Genomic DNA, 26,737 nt, shown 5'->3' with positions numbered 1-26,737 from the left:
ATGTTGTTGCTACGCTTAGAAAATGCCGAAGTTTTTTTGCTAGATGTAGAAGTTTGGCTATCTTTACAACCATTGAGAGGTGTCTGAAAAGGTCTAAGATATTGTCATCGAAAAAAGAGGAGAAAACAAAAGGCTAAAAAACATTGCCCTTTCTAACAAAGATCTGCTGATATGAAATCATGAATGCATTTGCAACACGAAACATCTGACTTAAACATTCACAAAAAACAGAACATAAAATACAGTAGGTTCCCGCATATAAGAAACCCCCTTGTATAAGAAACCAGCCTCAAATTCTTTCCAAAGGGCTCCTTTTATAAGAAACAATTTTAGGTCTGAAATTGAAATGTTTCTTATTTTCAGATCCGTCATACTTTTTTCCTGTATGCCAAAAAATAATCCCCTAAATTTTGAATTATGTATTTTGTAACTGTATTCTACCTCTTGTCTCCACAGCGTATCTCACCGTATCCTAAAAACCACTTTATACTTATAAGGTGCATATTTATAAGAAATTTAAAACACCTTTTGCAGAGGAAATAAATTACTTTATGCCTCCTTTGATAATAAATAACATAGTTTGGCATAAACAAACACGGTTCAACACTTAAAGCTTAGTTGCTTACTTAAAAAATGTGTAACCTATATATAAGAAACTTTAACCCTGATTATAAAAAGCTATCTTAAAATAATAAACGCTCTGACGCCTCAATTTCAAAAGTGGTTTCTTATATGCGGGAACCTACTGTATTCGAGTAACGTTAACATATTAAGCTGAACAAAAAGTAATGAAGATTCTATTAAATCTTAAACAGACAAGGTTTAATAAACCACGGAAAGATAAGTATCGATAACAGTTCAAGAAACTGGGAAAAATCAAAGAGTGACAGCGTCTCTTAGCAGATGGTCCCTGAGAGACCAGAGAGCGTCGGTTGCGCTGCTATGTCCAAAGGTCTGACCACCTAGCCAATGCACTGGCAAAGCGCCCTGTTGAGATGACCTCGTCTGGGATTCGCTCAGCTCATTCCAGTTAGATAAATACTGTTTACCGTCACGTAATCCCTCAATATACCTGCATTGGTAAATAAAGACAATTGAAGGATTAAAGTTTGGTAAAAAGGTAAGGAGGCTTTACTGATCTCAGCTCATATAGAATGCGAGAAGTGTAGGATATTGTCAACTTAACAGCTTCAATTCAACACCCTGTCGTAACAGTGGGTTGCCCTAAGGCGGGAATAAGTGCTCTCTCTAACATTTTTCTTACTTATGGATAATTTACAGGACTCACCCCTTATCTTAACAGTATAATTAACTGCATTGCAGTTCTATGAAATCTAGAATATGATCAATAGCAATCGAAATTAGTGCAGAGTAAACGAACGTGAAATCCACTCACCGTAAGTACGCTTCAGAGTGCCTCAGCTTTGTTGTGTTTGGCGGAGGATCGACAAATAACGGATTTTCTTCAGCATCTACTTGTTTTTGTTGTTGTTGCTGCTGTTGTTGTTGCTGCTGTTGTTGTTGCTGCTGGTGCTGCGCTGCCATTTGTTGAAGTTGTTGTTGCAATTTTTGAATTTGTTGCTGTTGCCGTTGAATCTGCTGCAGCAGCATTTGTTGTTGTTCTATCGTCAATGATTGCTGAAGCGGCATGCCTAAAAAACAGCAATATCTTAGTATTAGTTTAAGAAGCTCTGTGTTTGAGGCTAAAACATTCTAACAAAACAAAGGAAAATCGCGAAAGTGATGGAAATGGTGGTACCTGTTTGTTGTATCCCTGGCTGCACAGGCGAACCGACCGTGGTTACAGGAACCGGGGTGCGTGTAAGGATCATTCGCTGCTGTTGCTGCTGTTGTTGTTGTTGCAGAAGCTGCTGGTGGGGTGTCACTATAAAGAAGCATTTGTGGATTAATTGAGGCAGCTGTGTAAGGGTTGTTTCAGTCTGTTAAGTACTTGAGAAAATGTGTTGATATAGCTTAAGGAGAAGGAAAGGAGGGGATGGGGGAGGAGAGGAGGGGAGGGGGTGAGAGGGGAGAGAAGGAAAGGGGATGGGAGGGGGGGGGGGTTACTAAAAGTATTATGATAAGATACAGTTAAAATCAAATCAAACCTGCGTTAGCATAAAAGGGTAAAATTGAAGGCTGAAGTTGTATTTCAGTAGAAAAGGCGCTCGAAAATGGTAGGCCACTTTGGGAAGGAGGTCTGTTGACAGTGGGTTTTGGCAATGAGAAAGGAGAAGCTGCTTGGGCCACGTGGTTCCTTGATGAGAACGAATCCATTGAGCTTTGATCGTCTGCACCAAGAGGGGTACTTCGGCTTTCGGCTGCTTGATTCTTGGGGAAATAATTGCTAGAGAGATAAAAAAGGAATGTAAGCAATTATTCTTGATATCTCAACACTTCTAACAGCAATGAACAATTAACTTTTAATTATAACTGTCATTTCTTGGTGAATACTAAGGTGTTGGGCCACTTTGCCCCAATATCCAGAATATCCAGAAACAACATAATTTCAAACCTGCTCTTTTGATGAGGTTGAATTCGCTTGGCGGCAACTTTGAAGTGAACTTCCCGTACATGTCGAGCGAGCTTTGAGTGGGTTGGGAATGGCCTAAGGGGGCAAGATAGGATGCAAGCTAACATGCGAATATGAAATACAATGTGGTTTATATCATAGATGAAGATAAACAAAAGCAAGTCGTCTACAATGCCTTAGAGCACTGACGTCAGTTTTCAAGGTCAAATTCAGCAAAGCCACTCCCCCCAGGAAACAGTGATTTACTATTTTAAACGGCAAGGAGATTACAAAGTACCTACTTTTCGTTACTTGTTTGATATATGTCTAAACTATCAGCGTTGTTCTTAGTGAAAGGGGAGCAGAAGTAGTAGTTTTTTGGAAAAAGAAATGAAAGATATAAAACACAACGCAAATTGCTGGGTGTTTCAAGCAAATTTCACAGGCATTCTACAAAACGGTTGTCAATGTCACAGAATAGGGAAGTATAGACCAACAGAAAACATAGTTCAGTGACAAATCTAGAATAACTAGCAATTGGTGAAAATCCATTTACTCAGAAGATCTAATTTGGGCAAAAGCATCGAAGAAATGTTTTTAAAAAAATTCATCAGCTACAGGTTTTATCATTTCAGATCACTTCAAGGCCAAGAGCTGTCAGTTCAGAATATCAGTTTACACTTAAAGCAATCAAAACATGAAAGAAAAAAGCGTGTGATTTAAAATAATTTGAAAAAGATGACTCACGGAAGACCACGTTTGCTGCGAATGCAGTCAATCCAGTTGCAAGGGAATTCGTTGTTGTCTGAAATAATTCAAGTTAATTATGATGGAAGCTTTTCACTTTCAATTCAATTGAAACTACAATTACAAATTTCACTATTATAAAAGGTAATTTGCAATTGGCTAGCCTGTGTTTACAAAGAAAAAGACTATTACAAGCACAAACAAAATAAATTAACAAAAAAAAGAAAAAGTGTGTTCGTCATTGTTTATTTTAGAAGTTGTCAGTAGCAGAGATCGTTTGAATTGAAAAAGCTCAGGATTATTCCAAGATTTATTTCTGCGGCAGAAAATGTAATAGGTACTACGGGTAGTTAAGTTGGATAGTTTGAAGATGATGAAGCGGATATGATTCTCGCTGATATCTAGAGCGTTGGACATGTCGATGAAAGAGATAAAAATTATAATGATAACAATAAAATTAACAAAAAAACCAATATTAGCATAGGAAAACCTCAATCAAAAAGCCACATCAACTTAAGTCCTAAGAAATGCTCATGGATGAATTTGCTTTGTAAAAAATGATATATCGTTGAAATATTGGCTCCCAAAGAACTTTAACGCGCTGATAAGTAAAACGTGATAATGCTACAATCCTACCCGTTAAGGAAACAAAAACGAACAAACTAAAAAAAATTGCTAACAGTTCGGATCTAAACAGTTGCAACAATATAAAACTTGACTTATTGAATTATGTTGAGAAATAAGAGTTCCCGAAGAACGAGATTCACCTCCGCCAAGATGTCCTCCATTTTCCATGACGTGAATCATCAGATCCTGGATGTCCTCGTACTGGTAGTCACAACCTGACCAACCGCATTCGTAGATGAGCAAGCTGCCATCATTGGGGTCTTCCGCCTTCACAAAGGCATCAAACGTCAGATAAATTCGTTATGCAGAGCTTTTGCAAGACTCTCAGATGGTCTTATCAAAATGTTACTTGAATTAACTTTGTCAAATAACTGACGTTTTTAACGAAAACCATTTCAAGCTCGATTTACCTAAATGTATTGGTTAAAAATTCAAGTATCACAAAAGGGGGCATGCAAAACTCACTGAATATTACTCCTATTATCAGAAGCATATTAATGATGATCCCAATGACAAACCTCTCCATAAAAGCATTACTATTTCCTTTAAGTGCATATATCTTTTAAGGCACACAAAATTAAGTTTCTTTCAAAACACTACCTGGAGCCCCTGTGCCCTTGCTCTTGCTTCGAGCTCAGCCTTTTTGGCGCCAGTGAGGTTGCGCCACTGAAAAAGACAAAAGCAAAGTGACGAAACAGAGCAGAAAGCCATTACAAGTTTTCATTGAAATAGAAGATAAAGATCCATCATCAGAGACATTTAGAAGATTGCATCTCTTCTATCGACACCATTATGGCTGCTTAGATCCCGTACAAGATGAATTGCATAAATGGCTTTCACACTTCTTTCTTTGATAGGTCAGACTGAAAAATTACATCTTTGGTCAAGATCGTTGGCATCACGGCCTATTTTTGCTTCCCAGATGAACCCTCACCCCAAACTCTGCAGTTGCTCAAATGACAAACCTCAGAAATTGAAACTCTTTGAATTTCCTCGTCGCTGACCTCCGGGTTGCTCCTTCGCATCATCAATGCGATTTCGTTTACAAACAATGCGAAGCCTGCCTGCTCTCGAAGTCTTTTGAGACCCTGCAAAGTGCGGTCATACCTTGAATTTGATTTATAATTACAAAAGCCAAGCATAAAACTCCCTTTCCCCCGATTAAACTCTGAACACTAGGTGTTCATCTAACTTTGTACCATTCGGTATAAATCTATGGTATGCAATCTTTAAAACTTTGCGAGATAAAAAACATTCATTAAAGAAAGACCTGGGTGTTTACTTGAAGAAAGACGAAAAGTGAATAGAAGAAATTTCTATGTTTAAGTTATCCTGCAAAAATCAAAAGGCCAATTTATCAAGGATAGAATATTCCTTTCTAGTCAAGTTAAACTTCGGATCTCAACAACGCTATAAGCTCTATAATAAGCTTTCCCTTGGGTGCGAATGTGCCTTTTACTGTAAGTAACAGTAAAAATCTAATTTTTTTAGAGATCAAAGAGAAAGAGACTACAGACAGCTCAACATAATCTTAAAACTTGAATTCCAAGGAACAAGAAATTAAAAAAAACTTCAATGCACCTTCTTTGCTTCGTCATTAAGCTCATTTTCGCTCTCGTCTGGAATCTCCTCAACCGAATTTGATGGAGCTGTCGATGGCCGGGCCATCAATAATGGCGAAGGCCTCTAAAATAACCAACAGTTGTGAGAGATTCTAAGCGCAAAATGTTTGGTCACGTGGGGAGAATAGAAGGCATTTAGATCAAGAAATATCATAGCAACAAATATTAAAGAGGATACTATTGAACTCATTAAAGGGGCCACTGGGGTTCCATTATGAAGTTATCATTTTTGGACAAGAAAAAAAACTCGAACTATTCTACATTTTTAAAGCCAAAATAAACAATAAGATAGATAACTTTAGAGTTAAATCTTCTCAACAATACAGGTGTTGCTAGCCATTCAATTTGTGATGCTTCATGAACACAAAAAAGGAATACAAAGACAACTTGCAATGAAGTCAGTGTTTGAACTGCCAAATATTTCTCTATCTCTAGATTTTAAAACCTTGGGACATTTAAAGTTCTCACTCCTGTGAAAATTACAAAGCCTTCCAACAATGGAAATTTTCTCTGCTCTTAGGATTAGCTTGAATCAAAGAAGAAGTGGCATATGTTTAGATCGTAATGGTTCATTGGCAAATTAGGTGACTTACCTTTTTAGGTGAGTATGATTGATCGAAGTAGTAGAATTCATAGTCACGCACTAAACTTGACAGCATTGGTCTCTGAAAGATATTTTTACAAGGAAACGATTTTTCATGGAGATAAGGCTATGTAGTAAAGGGCTTAACAGAAGCAAGGATTTAAAAACCAGAGGCTGAGTGGGTCGGCAGGTAACAATTGCGAACAAGCTTAATGAAAACATGATGGGGAGCAAAAGACATTTGAAAGATTAAAACATACAGGACCAGGTTCAAAAAATAAATCTATGCATTTATCGTGTTTATCTCCCCACAGTACGTTGAGGGAATAAAATGTTACGAAAACCAGAGGCAACATCTTGAAATGATATAAAATGAAATCCAACAAATGTTTGGTATCAGGAATTATTTCATTTTTACCTTTATAACTTTCATTTTCCGTATTGTTCCGTCACCTTCATCGTATCTCGATTGGCAAACATAAACATCCCTTTCTTGGATTTCCGTTGGGCGACCTGGCAGAGTGGAAGAACATGAAGATTTGAGGGCATTCAAGGTAAGGTGAGAAGCAGACTAGAAAATTGGTAGCTAGTCTCCGGCGAATGAATCTTTCAAACTTAACAGCAGGTTCTCACACGTTGGATGGAAAGTGAGGCTTTTTGAGTTTTTAATGTAGATCTTAATTTTTTGATATTACATTTGGTGCAAAACTTTATAAGTGATCTAAAAATAGGAATATATTTCAATTTTCAGGCTGAAGATTGGAGCTAAATTCTAAAATCGAGTCCTAGCTGTATGACAAATGATTGCTGCTAGGTTGAACACAAGATTCACCATCTAAAACCCTTAATAACTTCATCTCCGAGGACAAATGCTGACTAGCATCACAGAATGGAGGCATGTCACTAAGGCATACATATTTTACAATACCTAATTTAATTTGCTGAACTAAATGGAAAGGCAAATGGGCTTACATGCGACGTAGTCTTTCATGTGCATGATGAAACATAGGCCCATTATACTAGCCATTGGATTCGTGTCTTCAATGTTACTTTGAAAGCATTCCTGCTCAAAGAACATTTTTGTTGGCATGTGCTTAGCCTCTTCTGGGCGTAGATACCAGTTTCCATGGAACCAGGCTGCACCACTGCAAGAAAAAAGCAAAAAATTATCATCAAACAAAGATAAGCCGGAACGAAATACGACTTCTTGGCAAAGAGAAATTACAATATTAAGATTCTTATAAAAAAATGTTTCTTCCAGAGATTAATAAAACTACAAATATACTGGACATAGGATGCAGTTTGCTAATGCCCGAAAACTTTACAGACCTTCTATCCGTCCATATTTTGTCAATCTTTGCCATGTAAGGGTACTCTTCGTCCGAGCGCACGTACACGCTGTCACCTAGATGGGGAAAAAGTGAGTGAACATATATCAAGCGAAAAACTCTGTAATGTATTAAGCAAGCGAATGCTAGAAAAGACAATGAAGGCAATACTTCTATTTAGAATATGCTAAAAGATGAAACGAGAATAAAGCCTTATCCATTGATGCGCTTTCGTGTTTTGAAATGATAGCCACAAATTTATCAAAATTTCTCTTTCAACTTCGTTGTTAAATTGCTTTTGATTCTCAAGAACGATTCATACATCTATTTTGTATTTGATCTACAAATTCAAACATGCCTTGAAATTACAGAAGATTCAGAAAGTGCGTGGTTGCCATTTATGCCGATTATCTGAATTTTGAGTATAATGGTAATAGTTTAACATTATAATGTTTATGCGACACTTTGCAGTTTTCAGCAAACTGTGAGAAAGTCGATTCGAATCAACGTCACAGTTAAATGCTATAAAAACACTATATCCTCTTAATTTGTCGGTAGAATATTTCTGTAAAATTAAAACTGCATACACAATGTCATTCATTTTACCTATTTTGTAGCAACCCGTTGCAGTGCAGTACTGCTCATAATATGTGCACCCTTCGTCTCCACCTGATGTTTCCCTTTCCACGTTCTACATGTAAAAAAGAAACAGAAATATTATGACGAGTGCAAAGCAAAATTGATATAGAGGGCCTTTAGCTTTGGCAGACTACAGCGACGATTCCAAAATTTTGTGAACTTTAGCGTTCTAGAGAGTAAGAAAACGAACATTTGCCCGAGAGGTTGTTTCCTCAAAACAGACTTGCTATTTAGTGAAGTGAAAGAAACTTGACGACAAACCCTTACCTTGGGACTGTCAATCGCTGCATACTCCTCCAGAGTGGTCTCATCAAATTCAGCCAAAGCACCCTTGTCGTTTTTGGAACTTCTGTTTTGTGCATCGGCAAAGACCGAGGCAACTCGCTTCAAAGACGGAGCCGAGGCACGCGGAATCATATTTAAACGACTCGAGTATGGCCATGTCTGGGGAAAAAAATATTAAAATGTCAGAATATAGTGAAAAATTCAAGGAAATTTCAAGTACTGGCAATAGGCTTCTCATAAACCTCGGAAAAACTGGAACATCCTTGCAACTTATGTAGTCGGCATTTGATCAATTATGTTCCATTCAATAATTCACGAGATTCTAGCTGAAGAGAGTAGGAAGGAAATGGGGGCAAATAAACGACAAAAATAAAAGCAGTTATGCTGAAGATGATTCGCAAGGAGATTTCAAAGATGGAAATTAAATATATGAACACAAACGGAAAGGCTATGGGTGAAAATTATCAAGTTAATCTAAATAAGGTCTTCTTAAGAAAAGTTTGCTTGCTAAACCAATTTGTCAACAACTTTTCGATTGTTTGTAGCTCACACTGGCAGAGAGCTAATTTAATCATTAACTGACCATTCTGACTCAATGCAAATGACTCGGTGAAACAAAACTTTAACAATCACAATAACAATTGAATTACGCATTTACTCTGCCTACTGAAAAGTTTTTGAATAGTTTGGCTCTTAAGGTCAAAAACATTTGAAGCATTTCTTGACTGAGTAGTCCCTTGAGAAAGAAAAACGTTTTTAAAAGAAGTGATGACGTCACACGCATACCTTAATTTTCTTGAAATTCCTTGATCGTACCGTGTAGCGGGATTCACAAACATAGATGTCTTCTTCTGGGATGCCCTAACATAGATCATTAAAATGTTGCTAAAATGGCATTGGATATGCACCATAAGAATATACACTCCCAAGACAGATATACTAAGATAGCTTTCACGAAGCCTTGGACACAGAACGAATATCCAATAAAAATGTAACCGGGCCAGGCAAACATGGTTGAAGCAATAACGATTCCTCGTTTTATCTTCACGCAACTTAATTTTAAATACAACAGGGAATAAGTCTCTATTTCTTACTATTTCATTCCATAACAATATCATTTCTCTAATATGAATATAAGATGTTAGTTTGTTAGATCCGATTTTAGAACATAAAAATAATCCTTGAAGCACGACAGCCCCGAACTTATCTTGGCACCAGGTATGAATGAAGTCTTTAGTAATGACGTGATGATACCTCAGGCTGGAACTTGAAATAATCTTTGACGGACATAACATGACATCGTCCGCTGATTTTTGTTGGCGATATGTGGCTGTAGTGATCGCTTCTAAAAAGCTCCTGGAAAAACCAGAAAAAACATCAGACAAAGTTGCAACTATAAATAGATCACAAAACAAATAGTTTCCAATGATGAAAAATCGATATCATTAAGGCATAGCTTTAAACATACCTTCTCCAAGAATTTTCTTGAAGCAAGATGGAAAGTTTCTTCAGGACGATAAAACCAGCAGCAATACATTCCCTAAAATTAAACATCAAAGAGGTGCAAAATATCAGCTTCAAGTCACTATCTGCAGGAAATCCCAGCAAGAAAGAGCCTATTTTTTCAAAGCTTTTCTTAGGTCTTGCTTAAAGGTGTATGAGGGGTCATAGTGTCAAAACCTCTTACATTATGCTTCATATAAACGTATATTTATTTACTTATAGATAATGAACTTGGTTCGGCAATATAAAATTCTCTTTGGGGCAATGGATGGCTCGAGAATTGTCGGGCTAAAATAAGTTCTTTAACACAAGGATTTTAAGATTGTCGATACATCCCTTAAGTTACTGGATTTATCTATATAAACTCTTACTTTAATAATTATGTTAATGAAATACACATGAAACACTATTTGAAATAGCATACATTGAATATCTACAAAAAGTAATGAAACAATGATAGGAAAGTCATGAAAAGAGCAAAGTATAGCGTGCACAACAAAAAAGAAATTAAATGCGCGCCCAAATATCAATCTGTCATCCCATCAGCCTATGTCTTGCTACACTCAATCAACAACGTGAAATAAATTCAGAAAGGGAAGTGGCTGGAGATCGCTGTGAAATCTCCCCGCATTGCAAGATCATTAAAAATCTTAAAACTGTTACCGTGTTGCCATGTTTATCTCTCCATAACTTCTCAATGAAAACAATGTGTGGTTCTTCCTTGCTGAAAAATAATAGATATTCGTTGTTCGCTGCCGTTGTTATATTTTAAAAATCTAGGAAGACATGAACAATTTGAAGACAGCAGAGAAAAGTGTTGAAGACAGCAGATGACAAGATCATATCATTAACAGATTTATCATTGATTATGATGATGATGATGATGATGATTATGATGATGATGATTATGATGATGATGATGATCAAAGACTTCAAGGCCCAATATGACAGCACTCAACAACAGAAGACCGCACTTACCCAGTTTCTACATACACAAAATCTCCAGGTCTGTACATTTCTGTACCAAGGACAATATCATGAACATACTCCATCTCATCTTCAGGAGACATCTTAAAATCAGATGAAATTCTCATCAAATTTCAGTGAAAAGTTTCATAAATAGCAGGTACAATTAGCAGGCACATAAAATGAACAAAAATTAATACAATTAAATAACAAATTAGCACACGAATGAAAGACATGTACGACGTTTTGATAGCTATTATTTTTTACCTGATGAAGAGTTATGCTCGAAACAACGTACTACCTTTCATTTTAGTGCATAGTCGTTATTTAATTGTATTTATTTTTGCTCATTACTAAACATACAACACGCTTAACTACATTGATTATCACATTTTTAAAATGGCCATCCAATTTAACATCGTTTCACGGTTTTTCAATACTTCTTTACATCTTTCTTTAAAAAAACTCTCAACTTTTGAGAAATCTGAAAAAGCTCGTTGTTTCTATTGAGAACTAGCTCCAAGCAATTTTAAGCTTTTGAAAAAGAAGTGCAAATATTGGATAGAAACTGAATGAAAGTAATGCTACTGTTAGATATACAGAAAGATTACAAAACCTTATCAATCATTTGCTTTGGGCAAACAGTTAAAACAGACAGATCAAATTTACTTCATTCAAACTTTAATTCAGGCTTTAAAACAGTTTATCACTTGTCTACAATCAAAATCAATTGCACTATCAAGAAAAACTCTCCGTTAATGGCTTACCAAAACTTCATATTTTTGAGACTGTTTTCTTGTATCGTCGACTCCAATTTTCTCGTCATCTTTTTCTTCCTCTTTTTGTTTTGCTTTCTTCTCTTCTTCTATTTGACTCAACAGCTTCCTTTTCGTGAAATTCAATGCAGGTGACATAAACATTTGCCCGTCTTTACAAAACGTGTCTCTTTGGGTCACAAAGAAAACTTGGAGTTCGGTAGCATCTTCGTACATCTGCAAAAACAACAAGTAGAAGCAATCGCGAGTTTACGACCAAACCTAAATGATAAGATTTAGGCCTAAAATCAGTTGAAAAGATAGGCCATTCATATTACGCCTGAAACGATAGAAATAATCTCCAAATACAAACGCAAGTATCATTCACTGGTAAGAATTCAACATATTCCAAAACGAACACTCACCTCGGAATCAGTACGACTCGCTTTTTGTATTCCTTGCAAAACTGTGAAAATGTCTTCTTGCAATCGATCAAGCCTTGTGTAGAAGTTCTTTTCCAGCAACTTTCCAATAATTTCCAACGAGAGAGGTTTGCTGAGGAGAATCGATTAAAATTACATTACAACTAAACATTTTTTCATAATGAGCAAAAATTAATACAATTAAATAACTTTGTACATGAATGAAAGATAATTACGACGTTTCGAGCATAACTCTTCATTCTGAAGTTTCGAGCATAATTAATTTTTTTTCATTACTCGATGTACAACACGCTTAAATACCAGTTTTTTCATAGTGTTTGCCATGGCTAGAAAATAACAAATTACGGAAAAGCAAAATACGGCAGTTTTACAAATTACAAAAACAGGTTCACACAAAGCCATTTCAACAAAATATTGGAATGCCTTTAACTGCTAATTTTTTTGTAAGTTCTTAAATAGCAGCTCCTAAAGTCGTTTTAACAAAAGCGATCGTAACTACCTCGGACCACCACTGGGCTCCGCTTCATCTGACATCACTTCAAACTCTATCAAAGAGTCACTGTAGCATCGACCCTCTTCATCCTACAAGCAGCAATATAAACATTGGCAATACGCGTGTAGTAGTATACGAGAGCCCCTATTTTGAGCCAAATGTTTGCCAAACGTCAACAAAAATTGGTATTTATAAACCAAAAGTTTATCTTTTATCGTTCTCATCTTTTCCTCGCATATTAAAATCCTTCTTGAACAAAAACGCGACACTTTCTTGCAACGTACATTATCACACGAAGGACGGAAACTATTGTCCTAACGGTGTCCGCTGTAAGAAGGTTTCACTGTGATTGGCCTAAATTATTCTCTTCTAGGGAAAAAACAATCACGAAAGAATGACTTCCACATTTCCACATATAGCTAATGTATGTTAATGCCAGCATCGTAACAAACATCGTTGCCATCCAGATAACAATGATAACATCCAGTTTGAAAGCTTAGAAAAACAGAAAATGACTTACATTATGGGCAATAACACTATTGAATAATGCACGCAACAGCTTTTGGACGATGTCCTGAACAACCGGAACGACGCTTCCAGCTTCACCTAGACGAAAATACGTAAAGATTTTATGAAATGAAATTGCAATTTTCTAGGAACTAGAAAAAGAAACATTTCTCGCTCTTTAAGCAAAACAAGAGAAACACCTGCCTATTATTTCTGCCTTCTTTCGAATCATTTCCCTTTGCAGCGTGAGTGCATCCTAAAAAGAAGTAATGAGATTGTAGACTATTGTGAGTTAATTTCACAGCGGAGAATAGCGACAGCCTAATCTTCCACCAAAACGATATTTCTGATAATTTGAAAAGAAACGGCAGACGTACCTTGTACACCTGTGAATCTGGCTCGTTGTATCTGCATGCGTTATCAAACATAAGAACGAGGTCTTGTTCTAAATCGTCCATGTTAGCGTACTAAAACAGATGGAGAAATCAAACTTAGCACCGAATACATTTGAAAATAAAATCTCCTTTCATCAACAGCGATTCCTAAATATGCAATTAACCAGCCCTCTTGTTATTTACCAATCCTGTATTCCTTCCTAATCAAAACTGCAATATCCATTCCTTCAAATGTTGGTTGTTTCATGTTTAATTGTTGTGGGTCTCGTCAGACTATACCAATCAACATTCTCGATATAAATTCAATTCTTACGGAAACCTTTTTCACATGTTCTCAAGATATCCCTATTTTCTTTGGGCTGCTTGCAATTAATCCTTGTAAACATTGGTAAAAACAGAAAAGAAAAATACCAATTGAAAACAGAAAGACTAACCTGTCCAGACTCAACTTTGGCCGAAATCTTCAGTAAATCAATTGGTTTTTTAATCAACACGTAGTAGTCAGGATAATCCTAGGGTTATCAAGAGCAGAGTCTTTACATAAAAATTCCCTAGTCCACTAAACAACGTGAAGAATTGTGCAAAAAATACGGCTCAATACTGAAATTTATGCAGAAATAGTCCTTTGAGAAGCAAAGATTCTCATATGAATTCAATATTCGTGTGGAACAAAATTACCCGTTTGCTAAATCTGCATAATTTTCAGCCTCTTCGAATTCTCTACAATCACTAAGAAATACATCTAACAAAAAATGACTTAACTTTACTTTGCGCTCTATCAGCCAATCCATGATATCATTCTAACCTCAACTTGCAAAATTCCAAAATTCAATCTCCTTGTAGCATAATTCTAAAATTGTGCTGAAGTGGTAGCTCGGAGACAAAAATATAGTGATTATATCGTTGCCATTGAATTTCATTCTTGTTTCTTCTTAAACACGTTACTTTATATTTCTTTACGAAAATCCTTACTTTGAAATAATTATGCAACTGAAAATAGAATCTAGAAAATGACCCCTGCAGTACTCACCGTTTTTGTTGGCAATTTATCAAAAATAGTGCAAAGAAGACGACCACTGTTTTCCTGCAAAATAAAGGATTGTTGATCGCTTTATTTAAGTCAAATAATAGCATAATTCAAGATAACTATCGTTGAAATACTTGAAAATTGAAAAGATTATGTAAAGCTTACGAAATGATGGTATATATATATATATATGTTGAATGAAATGATCTGAAAAATATGACATCAATTGAGCTAAAATAAACTGAATAAAAGAGCTATCTGTGTGAAAAAAGACGGAAACACGAAAAAAAATTATTGTCGATCCTTTCTTTCAAATTGTTACTTCAGAATATTTTTTTGGAAGTCATGGGTCTTGTGACGTAAAAACCGAATACATGAAGTTAAAACCGAATACATAAATGTATTTTGTACTCACTGTGTACGTCTTTATGTGATGCAAAAGCCGTTGGCACTCACTTGCAGGAGGGGGGCTTGAGGCGATCGAGGGACGTTTGACACTGCTGGCTGGCGACGATCTGTGGATTTCATAATAACGCTATCTTGTAACAAACAGGAACATGGAACGAACGTGCAAGATTATCGCTAACTAACTAGCAGCTAATATTATAATTTTAGCATAAAATCTCTTTATAATCATTACTTTGTTCCCTATGGAGTAAACACAGTTTAAAATGACTTATTACTTTCTAAGGGAAGAGTGGTACAAAAGAGGCTGCGCAGGAGAACACAAAGCAGAGAATAATAAAAAAACAAACATATGAATATTAGTTACACTGATTTCTTTGGCATTGGATAAGGTTTCAGAAAACAATTTTTAAAACATTAATAAAGTGAATCAAAGCACAGTGGGGGTAACAGGGAAAATCGCCAAGCCAGAGCAGGGAGTTAGATGCTCCCTCTAAATAAAGGTGGCATCTTTTCCGGGGGTAGGTTGAAAATGCGAAAGAGAAATAAAAACAGATTTACTACGTACACAAGCTTCTTCCCTGGGCTTTGCTTAACACTTCCGTCTAGAGAAAGAGAGATCCTGAATTAGAGGCGGGCCGGGGAAAAAATATATGGCCAGTGTGGGTCTCGAACCCACGACCTTAGCGTTATTAGCACCACGCTCTACCGACTGAGCTAACCGGCCATGTGTAATTTGGCCAATCATTTGCGAAATATTCTTAGTAGGTCAGAATAAAACTGCAGCAACGAATGAAGATTTCCCATATTCAAAGTCCTTACACAATTTAAATACATTTAATATATGGAACTTACAAGGCATAAAAAGCTGAACAGCAGAATTTGGATATCACAGTGCATTTAGACAAAATGTCTACGATCCAGACCAAGCTACATATATTTCTTTCTCCTGAGGTTTATAAAGAGGGGGCTTCAGAGAGAGGGGGCTTCAAAGAGAGGGGGCTCAAAAGAGACGGGTATCATGCAACTACAGTTAGAGTTTGGATCTCATCAGTTTGTAAGACTGTACCGCAAGCTTGACTGACCATTTTCCAGTCGTACTGCAATTTTGCTTTGATACAAGGATGTTTGAAGAAGAAGCTGCTCGAGAAAGGTTTGACTGAAAAAGTTTCTAACGTTAGATGTCGGTAATATTTTCGCGAACAAACCAATCTATACGGCCCAACTTGTACGAGATGGGGGAGGGGGTGGGGCTTAATAGAGAGGGGTGCTTATTCTAAATGTTCTTCGAATAGGGGGTGATAAAGAGTGGCTGGAATAAGAAATAGCTAATTGGAGCTTTCATAGTAAGAGTATAAAAGTATTGGAAACTCAACAGTGGCGTAGCGTCCGGGTATTCAAGGTATTCAGTGAATACCCTGAGATTTCTCAGAAAAAATATTAATACGACGTATAATTGTAATAAGTAAAAAATGTTTTTGGGCTATTGATTCTGGTTGAATTCGTTACCTTCGATATTCTACATTTTGTATAAGTACAAAATATCACGAAATTGATGAAAACGATAACGCTGCGAAGCATAGAGAACTGGGAGATCTTTGAAGCTAATTTTGAAGATTGAGCTACTTCATGTTGAATAGAGATCGGTCATGAATACGCAGTGAATACCCTAGACGGTACTTTAACCAATCAAAATGCTCCTTTCCATGGATAATATTTACCGTTAATCAGCTAAAACAATGCTCCTGTACGCTGAGAAATATGCAGCGTACAGCCTCAAAGTTAGTTCAAAATAGTCTCGTTTTGAGATCGATATAAACAGTTAATGGACGTCGGAGCCGTTGGAGTGATGGAGCTTCATGAAAAACAGTAAATATGACTTAATTCAAAAACTATTGCAATGTCCGTATTACTGATTCATAATCATTCTCTCATTTGACCCCTAATCTTAATCTACCAACAGCAAAGTGGAAAGGTAAGGTAGGCTTCTGCATAATACTACACTGACTCAGATCTGTGCCCTTTAGAAATACCAATTTTGTTATTGCTTGTCAATCAGGGATGCTTCTGTTTGTATTATGTGATAGAATTAAAGTAAATGCAGATTGGCTTGGATAATATCCTTATAGTTGTCTGGTTCATTCACTTATATTGTTGGCCTTTTTTGTTTGCATTATTCGAGCGCATTCAGTTGCATTATTGTGCAGTCCCGTCTCATTACCTTCGATTCTTTCAACCATTAATTTGTATCGAAAATATCACTATTAGGTCATGAAGAAAAAAGTCTTTACTGCATACCACAAACCATTTATAACTCGTGTAATGCTCTATGTGAATAATTTCGAAACTTTCGAAAGCCCTTTTGTATTAAGGCATCAAGAGTAGGTGTTTACAGTTACTTCCTCTTTACATCAGTGCAAATTTTAGACGATTCAACAACAACCATTGGGACTTATTTCGACCAGTAAAATGTTACTGACTTTCAATGATATGTTTTGATTTGAATTACTTTTGATGAAATGGTTAGTGGTAATTTGATGCAATGTATGAGTTCGAAGAGTATATTTGCGTTGCGTTCTTCAGCAAAGTATCGTTTTCATCATAGTAATGCCCTGACAGTGCAGTACTTGCAAATGAACCAAAAAGAAAATTAGATAAAATTTCAATAGCTAGTCCTTTTAATCTTCCTATTATCCCCTTATTTTCATCAAGCCCCATTGAGCCACACCCTGCCCCACCCTTTTGTTGAATAGAGAATACCCAGTTGAAAAAGTCACGCTACGCCACTGAAACTCAATTATAAAAATTATAGATATGATCAAACCTGAGTTAATAGCACCAAGAGACCTCTTCTTCTTTCGTAATAATTTCTCCAAAACAACTGAATCTTGATAAACCTGCGAATCCTCTTCATTGTAATGACGCGCGTTCGCGAACAAGATCTCGAAATCGTGCATGAATGCTTCTTCTGTCGTGTACTGGAAAGAAGGGTAGAACCATAATCAAATTATCAAAGCCAACCACCCCCCCCCCCCCCTTCTTCAATGATTATGCACTTTTTCTTCCCTTTTTCTTTTATAAAACATGCTGATTGTGAGGCAGCAGACGCCTTGTTTTTCATACAGCTCTTCAAATTTGACAGAACACTTTTAAAACTTATACCAAGAAAATCTCAATGTTTAATTACTACTAAAAAAAGAAGAACTTCAAAGCATTAGGAAATAACAGCAATTACGTCATATAGAAAGCTTTCCTGTTAAACATTGCAGCTCATAGCACTTCATATTTAAATCACTTTAGCAAGACATTAGAAATATGTTAGGTACCTTTCCTTTGTTGATATTTTCTTCAATCGTATTCATATCAATAGGCTGCATTATGACTTTGTAATAATCAGGATATTCCTTGAATAAAGACAACAAATAAAGTTATTGTATAATACAAGTTGTGTTTGATAATACTTGAAGTTAGCATTACCTGCGTCATAGGTCCTACGAGGTGCTCGATAATCTACTTAAGAAACGAGGAAGAAGCCATACCATCTTTTTTTGAAAAAGAAAGACAAAGTTTGTTGGTAACATGCATTTATGTTTGATCGTCATTTTCTGCAAAACTATAAATGAAGATCCAACCAAGCTTCATAAGGTAATCTTTAACAAGTAGCAATTTGTTAAATCGATTCGAACATAAAAGCAAAATCGCTTTTTTTGTTTGCCATGTAAAGATATTTGTTATTCATATCAACATATTTTCCGATTTTAGTATTAACAATAGTATCTAAATCTTTCAAAAAGCACCAACGAATTCACAAAGCTTATAATTTGATGAATTTATGTGACTCTTCGAGCACAGTCAAGTTATTATGTTTCTGAAATCACTTTGCAGCTGAAATGAATCGAGTATACATAACAAATTAGCTGCATGTGCCCTACTTTCATGATGCAAAGAGACACACAATCCTATATCAACAGCACAAGTTGGAAACGCAGCAAATGATCACCAGTCGAATTTCGATACGAGAGTCAAAATTAATAAAATCACGCACGTACTTCTTCAGACGGCAACTCTAGAAATATATCTGACAGAACCCGGCTTTCCTCGTCCTAAAAAGATGAACATAATCAATGAAATGAAGAGAAGGTTGAAAAAATCACGAAAAGGTTGGTTGAAAAGAATTAATATCAGTAAATGGTCCTGCAAACCTGATAATTTTTAACAGCAGTGAGCATTTGTTTCAGCCTTTTCTTCAGAACCTTGGGGTCAACTTCAGCATTTTTGCCGCGTTTTTTCTGGGCTTGGGTGACAATTTCTTCAACTTTTCCAGCCTTTGGCTATATAGACAATGGAATGCAAAGTATTCATAATGAACTATACGCTTTTGGTGTAAAGAACAGGACGGTCCTTAGTTCTTTAGTTGCTAATCCAAGTTGCTACTCCAAGTTGCTACTCGTTTAATGTACTATAGATTATAGTGTAATATAAAAAAGTACATAATATAATATATAATGCAATATATAATATGATATATCAAGCTATTTATAAAAAAATAATATGAATCGGCCCAGATGCTTACAATAGCAACTCCAGCGTCAACTTTTTGCAACTCCTTCCTTCGATCTTTCACAAAATTTTGTAAGGTAACGGCGTCCTACAACGATGAAAATATGAAATGATACCAATAAAAAACATCTAACTTTGTTTCAAACAAATCATGATCGTTTTATCCAGTCATAAGTCGTAGCACAGCCTTGCCTTACCTTAAATAGCAAAGAGGTTTCTTCGTTGTATATTTTGGCATTTGAGAATACCAGCTCTAAATCTTTCTCAAGACTGTCCAGAGAATTGTAAGCATGGTTCTGCAAATAACGTAGCGCCCGTTAAAAGAAAGAATTTCGCAAAAAAGAACTGAAAAACCTATATACATAAGACCTCGTAAATGAGATTGGTTACAGACAGAAAGCAGAGTGCTTTTAGTTTTCTTTCATTATAAACATTGTTATGCAAGTGGAGCAAATTGGTTTGTGAAACATCTCTGGATACTTCATTGACATACTGTCTTCAATGGCTACTTCTGGAGGAGTTTTTAATCACATGAACGGTGCCAAAAATACCTTTACAGAAATGGCATCATCATTCATCTGAGAAATGAACACAGCAGGGTATAGCATTATTCCCTTACAAAACGCTGTTTAATAACTGCACACACAAAAATACTGCCACATATTACAAGAAACACTTTTGCTACTAGAAAGGTCAAAAGGCAAATAAAGATTTTTAGCAAAAGAAGAAATCTGACAAAAACATTACAAACAAACAGAAACGAGAACCAATGTATTCAACATACTGCAATTTTCTGCTTGATCTTCAGAAGAGCCAGCGGTTTCTTTATGACGTTATAGTAATCAGGATAGGCCCTTAAAGGGAATCAAATGTATTTTTAAATGAAAAATTTTTGGTTAAAAGGAACAATATGACTGTGTGCTATTGTCATTCTCAAGCCATATTACTCTCATATCCGTTCTTGTTTGATCATATCTTGACAGAGTCGAGGATAAGGACACAGTAAAAAGATACGCTTACTTCTGATGATACACTAATTTGAACAATCTTTTGGCGGTATATAGCTTGAAAATGGCTTTGAAAAAGCAAATATTTCACAAAATACTACTTAAAGCTTTTTCGTCTGACACTCCTCAGAGTATAAAACATCAGAATAAGGGTTCGAAAGAACACAATGAAAATATATACCCAGTTGTGGATCGAAATAGGCCAATCAGAAAAAAGCCTATTAAACTTTTCCGCAGCGGGAAAATAAAAATATTTCTGATAAATGACACATTAGATGAGTCCTACTGAACGTCTGTGGCGAAATCTCTCAAATATTTACTTACCGTTTTGAGGGCAGTCGCATGAATGGCTCACAAAGAAGTCGGCCATAACTGTCTGTGAAAGACGTGACCGAGTTATACAGATTTATTTTTTCAAGATTCTCTTCGTCGGCGTCAATTCGGATGGTATGATCATCGCGACGACCTGAACCTAGAAATAAAACCAAGTCTTTCAGCTAAGTTTTACCAGCATCAAAAGCCAAGTTGGCAGCAGATTGAAAGACAAATTTACCAAAACCTTGGCATTACCATCTTGAAAAGGAAAACTTACTTCTAAAATGAAAAATTCAAGACAATGCAACAGAACCCCATACGAAGAGGTTGTTTGTCATTGCTTTATGAAAGAGTGATGTCCAATAAAATGAGGGATACCTTGAAATAATATTAATTCTATTTTTTTTCATTAAAATGGATGTCTTGGAACTTTTGAAAAAAGGAAGTGCAGAAATTCCATATTTGGGACCAATATTCCGTAAATAAAAGAGGGAAAAGAAATATTGGTAAGATACCTTCAGGATTGTCATCTTCAGTTGTAACACTTTCTAAATCGGAGTCTTGAGACTGGTGTGAAAACGTTCTGCCAATCTGTCGGGATCTAAAGTAGCAAAAAATAGTTGAAGTAATAAAGAATATTCAGAAATCTGATTCGAAAAAGTTGATTGGCAAATCCGAATGATCTTATTTTCTTCTTTACATTAATTCACTCCATTCACTCACATTTATTCCCTACACTTATTACATAAATGACAGTCTGCTAGTTTCCAAGCTTTAGAAACGACACCCCAAGCGTCTTCTCGACGTCTTTGAAAGTTTCTTGGGTTTTTCTTTCACAGAACCCCTTAAGAATTGTTTCATTACTGATTAATACAATTAATTGCCATCTCATCTTTCTAACTTCCAAACTACTTCATAAACAACATAGTGGAAATATCTAACGACCTTATGAAAGTAAGTTAAGATAATTTTAACAAAAATACAACTTTGCTGGAACTTGGCCAAGAGCTTGACTCACCGAATTCTGTCGCTTATTTTGGCCCCTAAAAGCCCTTTTTCAATTTCAACTCTCTTGCTTGACACCGTTTTCTTGATTAAACTTGCATCCTAAAATTGATGAACATTTTACGACTTGACAAATGAACAGGCAATAAGACTTAAAATGATGGACAAAACATTTCTAAATACATCTAAATTTGAAAGCAGCAGTCAGGATTATCGCCAATTATTACCTTGTATATTTGCGAGCCCCTCTCGTTGAACGTATGAGCATTTTTCACCATCGTACTCACGTCCTTTTCTACTTCAGCTAGGGCTCCATATCGATTTTCCTGCATTAATTAATAAGAAAAGTAAACACACACAATCGAAGAAAAACCAGAATAAACAGAAAAAGTTAGACAACCAATTAATGCTTTGTAATTAATGGGTTTCAAACTAAATGTAGTTATTAAATCTGAAAGCAGAAAGTAATTAATGTTTCTCATTTCTTATATACGAAAATTTAGCAGTTCCTGCTTACCTTGATTTTCTTGTCAATTGACTGGAGGTCTATGGGATCCTTTATCACTTGGTAGTATTCTGGATAGTCCTAGGAAATGATTTTTTTCTATTTGAAACCGGGACAGCATCAATATTTATGAGAATCACCCACATTAAAACAAGCCTGACCAAGTATCCTTTGGTAAACTCAAATTTGGTTGTAATCACAGTTTGTATCTACAAAACTAATCATAATTATTTATCTCTGCTCATTTCTGCTTCCTATATGGGCTTTTGTTAACATACTTGTATTGCTAGCTAAAACCACTTATTTGTTCAGTATCTGTTCATTCAACAAACAGTAAAAGATGCATCAAAATTTTAAGCTCAATCTAGGTTTGCTTTTTGCAAACAGTAGGAATCGCTAGTTTGATAAGAGGATAAGAATTGGAATTCAGAAATGCTACAAACTGAGTGTATCTATACATTTGATGAAATCGCATCAATGTCGAAAATGCATAATTGAAAAAGTCAAATCTTACATCTCGCGAGGGAAGTTCTTCAAACATTTCCCAAACAGGTCTACCATCACCATCTTGCAGCTCATAAACAGCCTCCAACAGAATTCGAAATGGGCTTGCAGCTAGAATCAAATTTAGGTAAATTTGAAATCAAAGACCAGAATTACACGTGCTAAACTGTTTGTAGAAAACATTCTGCCAAGAAAATAGCTCTTTTCAAACTGTGGAGAGCAGAGTAGCTCTAATTAGAGAAATATTTAACTAGAAGATATAAAATGTAAGCATGCCTGTAAACATTTAAAATATATTTAAATTCTTGGTCAATGCAAAGTTGACCTGTGTGGATGTAATCTTGTTAGCAAAAGTATTTTAATGAACTACTCAAATTCAAAAATGACATTGAAAAAAATTAAATTAATCTAATTTGAGATTATTGATTCTAAACTGTACCAACTTACAATCGTTTCCTATTTGTGCCTTTTTCAAATTTTGCAAATGAATTTCTAAACTAGTGAGGTCTTGATGTTCTTCAGTAGATGGCTAGAAAACAAGAATTAGATTGAATATTATCTTAAGCTGCGGAACAGAAAAACATAGAAAATCATAAACAAATTTAAAACAACCCAAAAATCAAATTTCTCCACTTGAAATGCAAATATTTGAATAAATACTTTTTTCTTAGCTTCAGTCTTGTATTTTATGCAGTTTTTGATGGATGCTGCAAGATTTACTTCTGTACCAAAAAGAACAATATATGTGCTAAACATTTACCCCAAACATATAGATTAGAAAAATCATAATTTTCCTGCTATCGGAGTTTGGTCAATAGCACTGAAAGGTGCATGCCAAGGTGTTCAAGCAAATAAAACTTTCTCAGAACAATGATCTGAGAAATGACCAGATATTATCAATATATATTTCACTTTCCATTCTATATTTCTATCTTTGCTACAGCAGCACCAACACACAGAGCTGGATTATTTAGTTAGGAAACAGAATAAATTATGATTAACAAAATCCTCGTTATAGATATTACAACAATATCAGTAAAAATACATTTCAATAATCTCAACAAGCTATAGATCATTTCAAAATTGAAAAAAAATCCATACAAATATGAAAAATACCTTAAAGTTAAGGACATGTTTGAATCCTCTAACTAACACTGTTAGATCTGAGAGCAATACATCAACATTTTCATATGCACCCCTTCGTGTTCTTTCCTTTGGGTAAAAAGGATTCATTAATGTATTGTAACAATATGTCTGGTTTTCTAAAAGGTACCATTTCTACATTTTCTTTTTTATCTAACAACTCTTCTTTTGTTTACCAGTTGATAGCCATTTAGTAACTTAAAGATTACATAATCTTCAAAATGGGTGAGAAGACCATTTTCATCAACAGTAAGACATTATCAGAGACAGAATGCAATAACATTGAAGCGTCTAGTTGACAAAAGAGCCAATGATCTTGCATTGTTCATAAACTAATTTCATTGTAATGGCTCTTACTTCTACTTTGCTTAAGGTCGGGAGGTCTTTTCCAGTCAGTTTGCTTTGGCATAACCTGGATATAAAAAATTACAATATATAGCACCCATCAATAGAAAAATGGCTGAAGTTACCATACATAACATATCAATTTAAGGTGATAAACAATCATATCTATATATGTATATATTTGACTTTAGTATACATTATATTATATATTATATCAATTATACATAAATCTATATATTTGTATATATATATTTGATATTATCATTTCAAAATGAAATACAATGAAATTGATTATAATTATGAAAAAACATAAATGAACACCAAGGAAAGATTTGGGTTCTTTACTAACCTATCTCTTGAGATTTTTTCTACTGCCCAGAAAGGGATGCGACCAAACTCATTTTGGAAGCTCTTAAATGAATCTAGGGTTTTCTGTAAATGCTCCAGCTAAAAAGTAAAATTATTGAATTCTTCATCACCTCAGAAGTTTTGAAAAGCTTACATATGGCTTTAGAAAAAAACAACATTTATTTTTTCTTTCTGGGGAAGTTGAGTTCATATAACTCTAGTAAACGCACACCTAAGGCCAAGAAAAAATAAGAAACTATAATTCCTTATTTTATCTTGCTCAGGCCAATCTTCCAGGAGTGGTATATGTTTTGATTCCTTAAAGGAAAAGGATTCCAGTCCATTTCAATTCATCTAATTCATGCAGCATACTAATATTTATAAATATTTGCAGAAAGAAAATTAATAAAGTAATATTGATTAGATGCAGGATGATTGGAAATAATTGATTCAATATGAAGACTTTTCATTAAGTCCAAAATAACAAACTAAAAAACAATGCACTCAATTAGATAGAAAAAGGTTTGTCATCACTAGAGGTTTGAGACACATGAGATGTATAAAAATTCCTTTAAAAAATAAGTTCTTTTGCACACTACCTCTGAAATTGATTCCAAATGTTGTCTCTTATTATCACTATTGTCAGCTGTATCATGAAGATCCTCCTGCTTGACTTTACGTTTGCTCATCTTGAACTAGGATGCTTAAAGATAAAAAAGATTAAAGTTCCAGCTTAACACTGTTCTTGACTTGAAAAGATTGTACTGTAATTAATTCAATACTGCTTCAACAAGGCTTCATCTTCATTAACAGATGATTGAAAAAGCTTTCAAGCAAGAAGATACAGAGTTATTAAAAATAACAAAAACTTGTCTTGGAAAGACAACATTTATTGGCTCCAGATTTGATTTTAATGTTAGACAAATATGGCTTTAAAAATTGACTCATGATTGATTTCAAAATAAAAATAACGAGTAGGCAAAAAGGATAAGGCCCAAAAGATAGGATCATAATATTCTGAAAGATGAAAGATCATGTTCTTTTTGAAGATTGAACTGATCGTGAATTTTTCTAATAAATACTACTATTTAAACTATATATCTATACACAATAAAGTATCTTGTGAATAAAAATTAAGCCATAAATTGCTATATTTACAAATAGAACATAGCATAAATCTCTTGAAATTCGTGGACCGAAATGTTTCTTTGTTGTTTTTCTTGACCTGGCCTACTGCTAGTGTAAAAATCAAGGCAAAACTTGCCGTTTGATTAAAGTAAAACCTATCATACAATAACTCACTCGAAGCACAACTCGTATTAATAACCTTTATAAATCGTTTTCATGTAATACCATAAACCAAATGGAAAATCTTTTACCTTTAACGCACACCAATGTCTCCTATCCTTTGTGTATGGCCTAACGTGGTCAAATAAGTTTGTTATGAATGAAAATTGCGCCTTTGCTGACAAGGGCCTGGGAACGAGTGATTCAAAATTTTCAAGACGCATGCTGTCTGTTGTCACACATTTTTCATTACTTTGACCACTAGTCTGACCCGTATTTAAAGATTTTATGACCTATTTATGCTGAATCTGGCTGCCCGGATAGAGAAATCACTGTTAAATTGTTTTTTATTTTTAATTTCTATTAGTACATAATAAACTTGGTTTAGGGACAGTAGTTTGCATAGTATGTTGCTAAAGCTGGGAAGAAACTTATTTTGATGCTATTTCTCATTTCTCATTCCAAGCGATGCAAGATACTTTTTTAAATGTCTAGAGATACATCAAATGGGTTCCATTCATCCTGGTGCAAATTGTCTTCAAAGATATACACCAACTATGGGAACCCCTTTATTACCAAATATTTAGCAAATCTATCTACCTCTGTGATAAAAAAATTAAATATAAATTCAAGCTATACTTATCAAAACTTATAGATGTTGTCTGCTCGAAACAAATATTTCTAGGGATGTTTGATGTGAAACACAATAAAAGGCATCAGCTCCATTTCGGTTCATGCAGAATATATTGTGGAGATAGCAAGGAAGAGAGGAAACAAAGTATTTTAAGTCATTTTCTTCAGTCCTGAGAATAACACGTTGAATAATGAGTAATGACGAAATGCAAGCAGAAATTATGTGAGGAAGCAAATGAAAAGAAACG

The 26,737-nt window shown here is 35.1% G+C and overlaps 1 protein-coding gene and 1 non-coding gene across 3 annotated transcripts; both read right to left on the bottom strand.

Moving 5' to 3' along the window:
• Window positions 1–143: 143 nt before the first annotated feature.
• LOC135692598 (protein polybromo-1) lies at window positions 144–26,095 on the bottom strand. 2 transcript variants are annotated; one of them, XM_065210788.2, is made up of 50 exons: window positions 25,949–26,095; window positions 25,169–25,264; window positions 24,571–24,668; window positions 24,234–24,288; window positions 23,850–23,945; window positions 23,181–23,262; window positions 22,744–22,844; window positions 22,242–22,310; window positions 21,952–22,050; window positions 21,738–21,826; window positions 21,235–21,320; window positions 20,729–20,876; window positions 20,182–20,251; window positions 19,595–19,693; window positions 19,411–19,485; window positions 19,040–19,168; window positions 18,887–18,940; window positions 18,164–18,241; window positions 17,662–17,815; window positions 15,406–15,442; window positions 14,848–14,947; window positions 14,436–14,489; window positions 13,840–13,917; window positions 13,388–13,477; window positions 13,215–13,266; window positions 13,024–13,109; window positions 12,510–12,592; window positions 11,993–12,122; window positions 11,580–11,804; window positions 10,825–10,916; window positions 10,510–10,570; window positions 9,812–9,883; window positions 9,598–9,699; window positions 9,130–9,204; window positions 8,326–8,502; window positions 8,026–8,110; window positions 7,421–7,496; window positions 7,064–7,236; window positions 6,510–6,604; window positions 6,102–6,173; window positions 5,468–5,572; window positions 4,852–4,974; window positions 4,487–4,552; window positions 4,027–4,153; window positions 3,260–3,317; window positions 2,516–2,608; window positions 2,109–2,347; window positions 1,760–1,885; window positions 1,397–1,652; window positions 144–1,072 (listed from the first exon to the last, which is right to left on the bottom strand). In XM_065210788.2, the coding sequence occupies exons 1-50, from the start codon at window positions 26,078–26,080 to the stop codon at window positions 877–879; spliced, it is 5,214 nt and encodes a 1,737-aa protein (XP_065066860.2). In that variant the 5' UTR covers window positions 26,081–26,095; the 3' UTR covers window positions 144–876. The 2 variants fall into 2 exon arrangements, with proteins under 2 accessions (XP_065066860.2, XP_088967998.1); XM_089111872.1 differs by having other exon boundaries at window positions 25,169–25,272; window positions 25,949–26,045.
• Trnai-aau (transfer RNA isoleucine (anticodon AAU)) lies at window positions 15,492–15,564 on the bottom strand. The gene has a single exon. It is a non-coding gene; the product is annotated as a tRNA-Ile (tRNA).
• Window positions 26,096–26,737: the final 642 nt, after the last annotated feature.

The sequence above is a fragment of the Rhopilema esculentum genome, chromosome 3, assembly GCF_057945365.1.
Source record: "Rhopilema esculentum isolate cy_ngs chromosome 3, ASM5794536v1, whole genome shotgun sequence".
In the NCBI taxonomy this organism is placed as follows: Eukaryota; Metazoa; Cnidaria; class Scyphozoa; order Rhizostomeae; family Rhizostomatidae; genus Rhopilema; species Rhopilema esculentum.
Note: the sequence above shows the minus strand (reverse complement) of the source record. Positions and strands in the feature narration are given on the sequence as shown.

Coding starts and splice junctions, on each gene's coding strand:
- LOC135692598 (XM_065210788.2), bottom strand. CDS start 26,080: ATGCGTCTTGAAAATTTTGAATCACTCGTTCCCAGGCCCTTGTCAGCA. Junction 23,263..23,849: donor AACATGTCCTTAACTTTAAG/GTATTTTTCATA, acceptor CTTGTTTTCTAG/CCATCTACTGAAGAACATCA. Junction 14,490..14,847: donor ATCACATAAAGACGTACACA/GTGAGTACAAAA, acceptor TTTATTTTGCAG/GAAAACAGTGGTCGTCTTCT.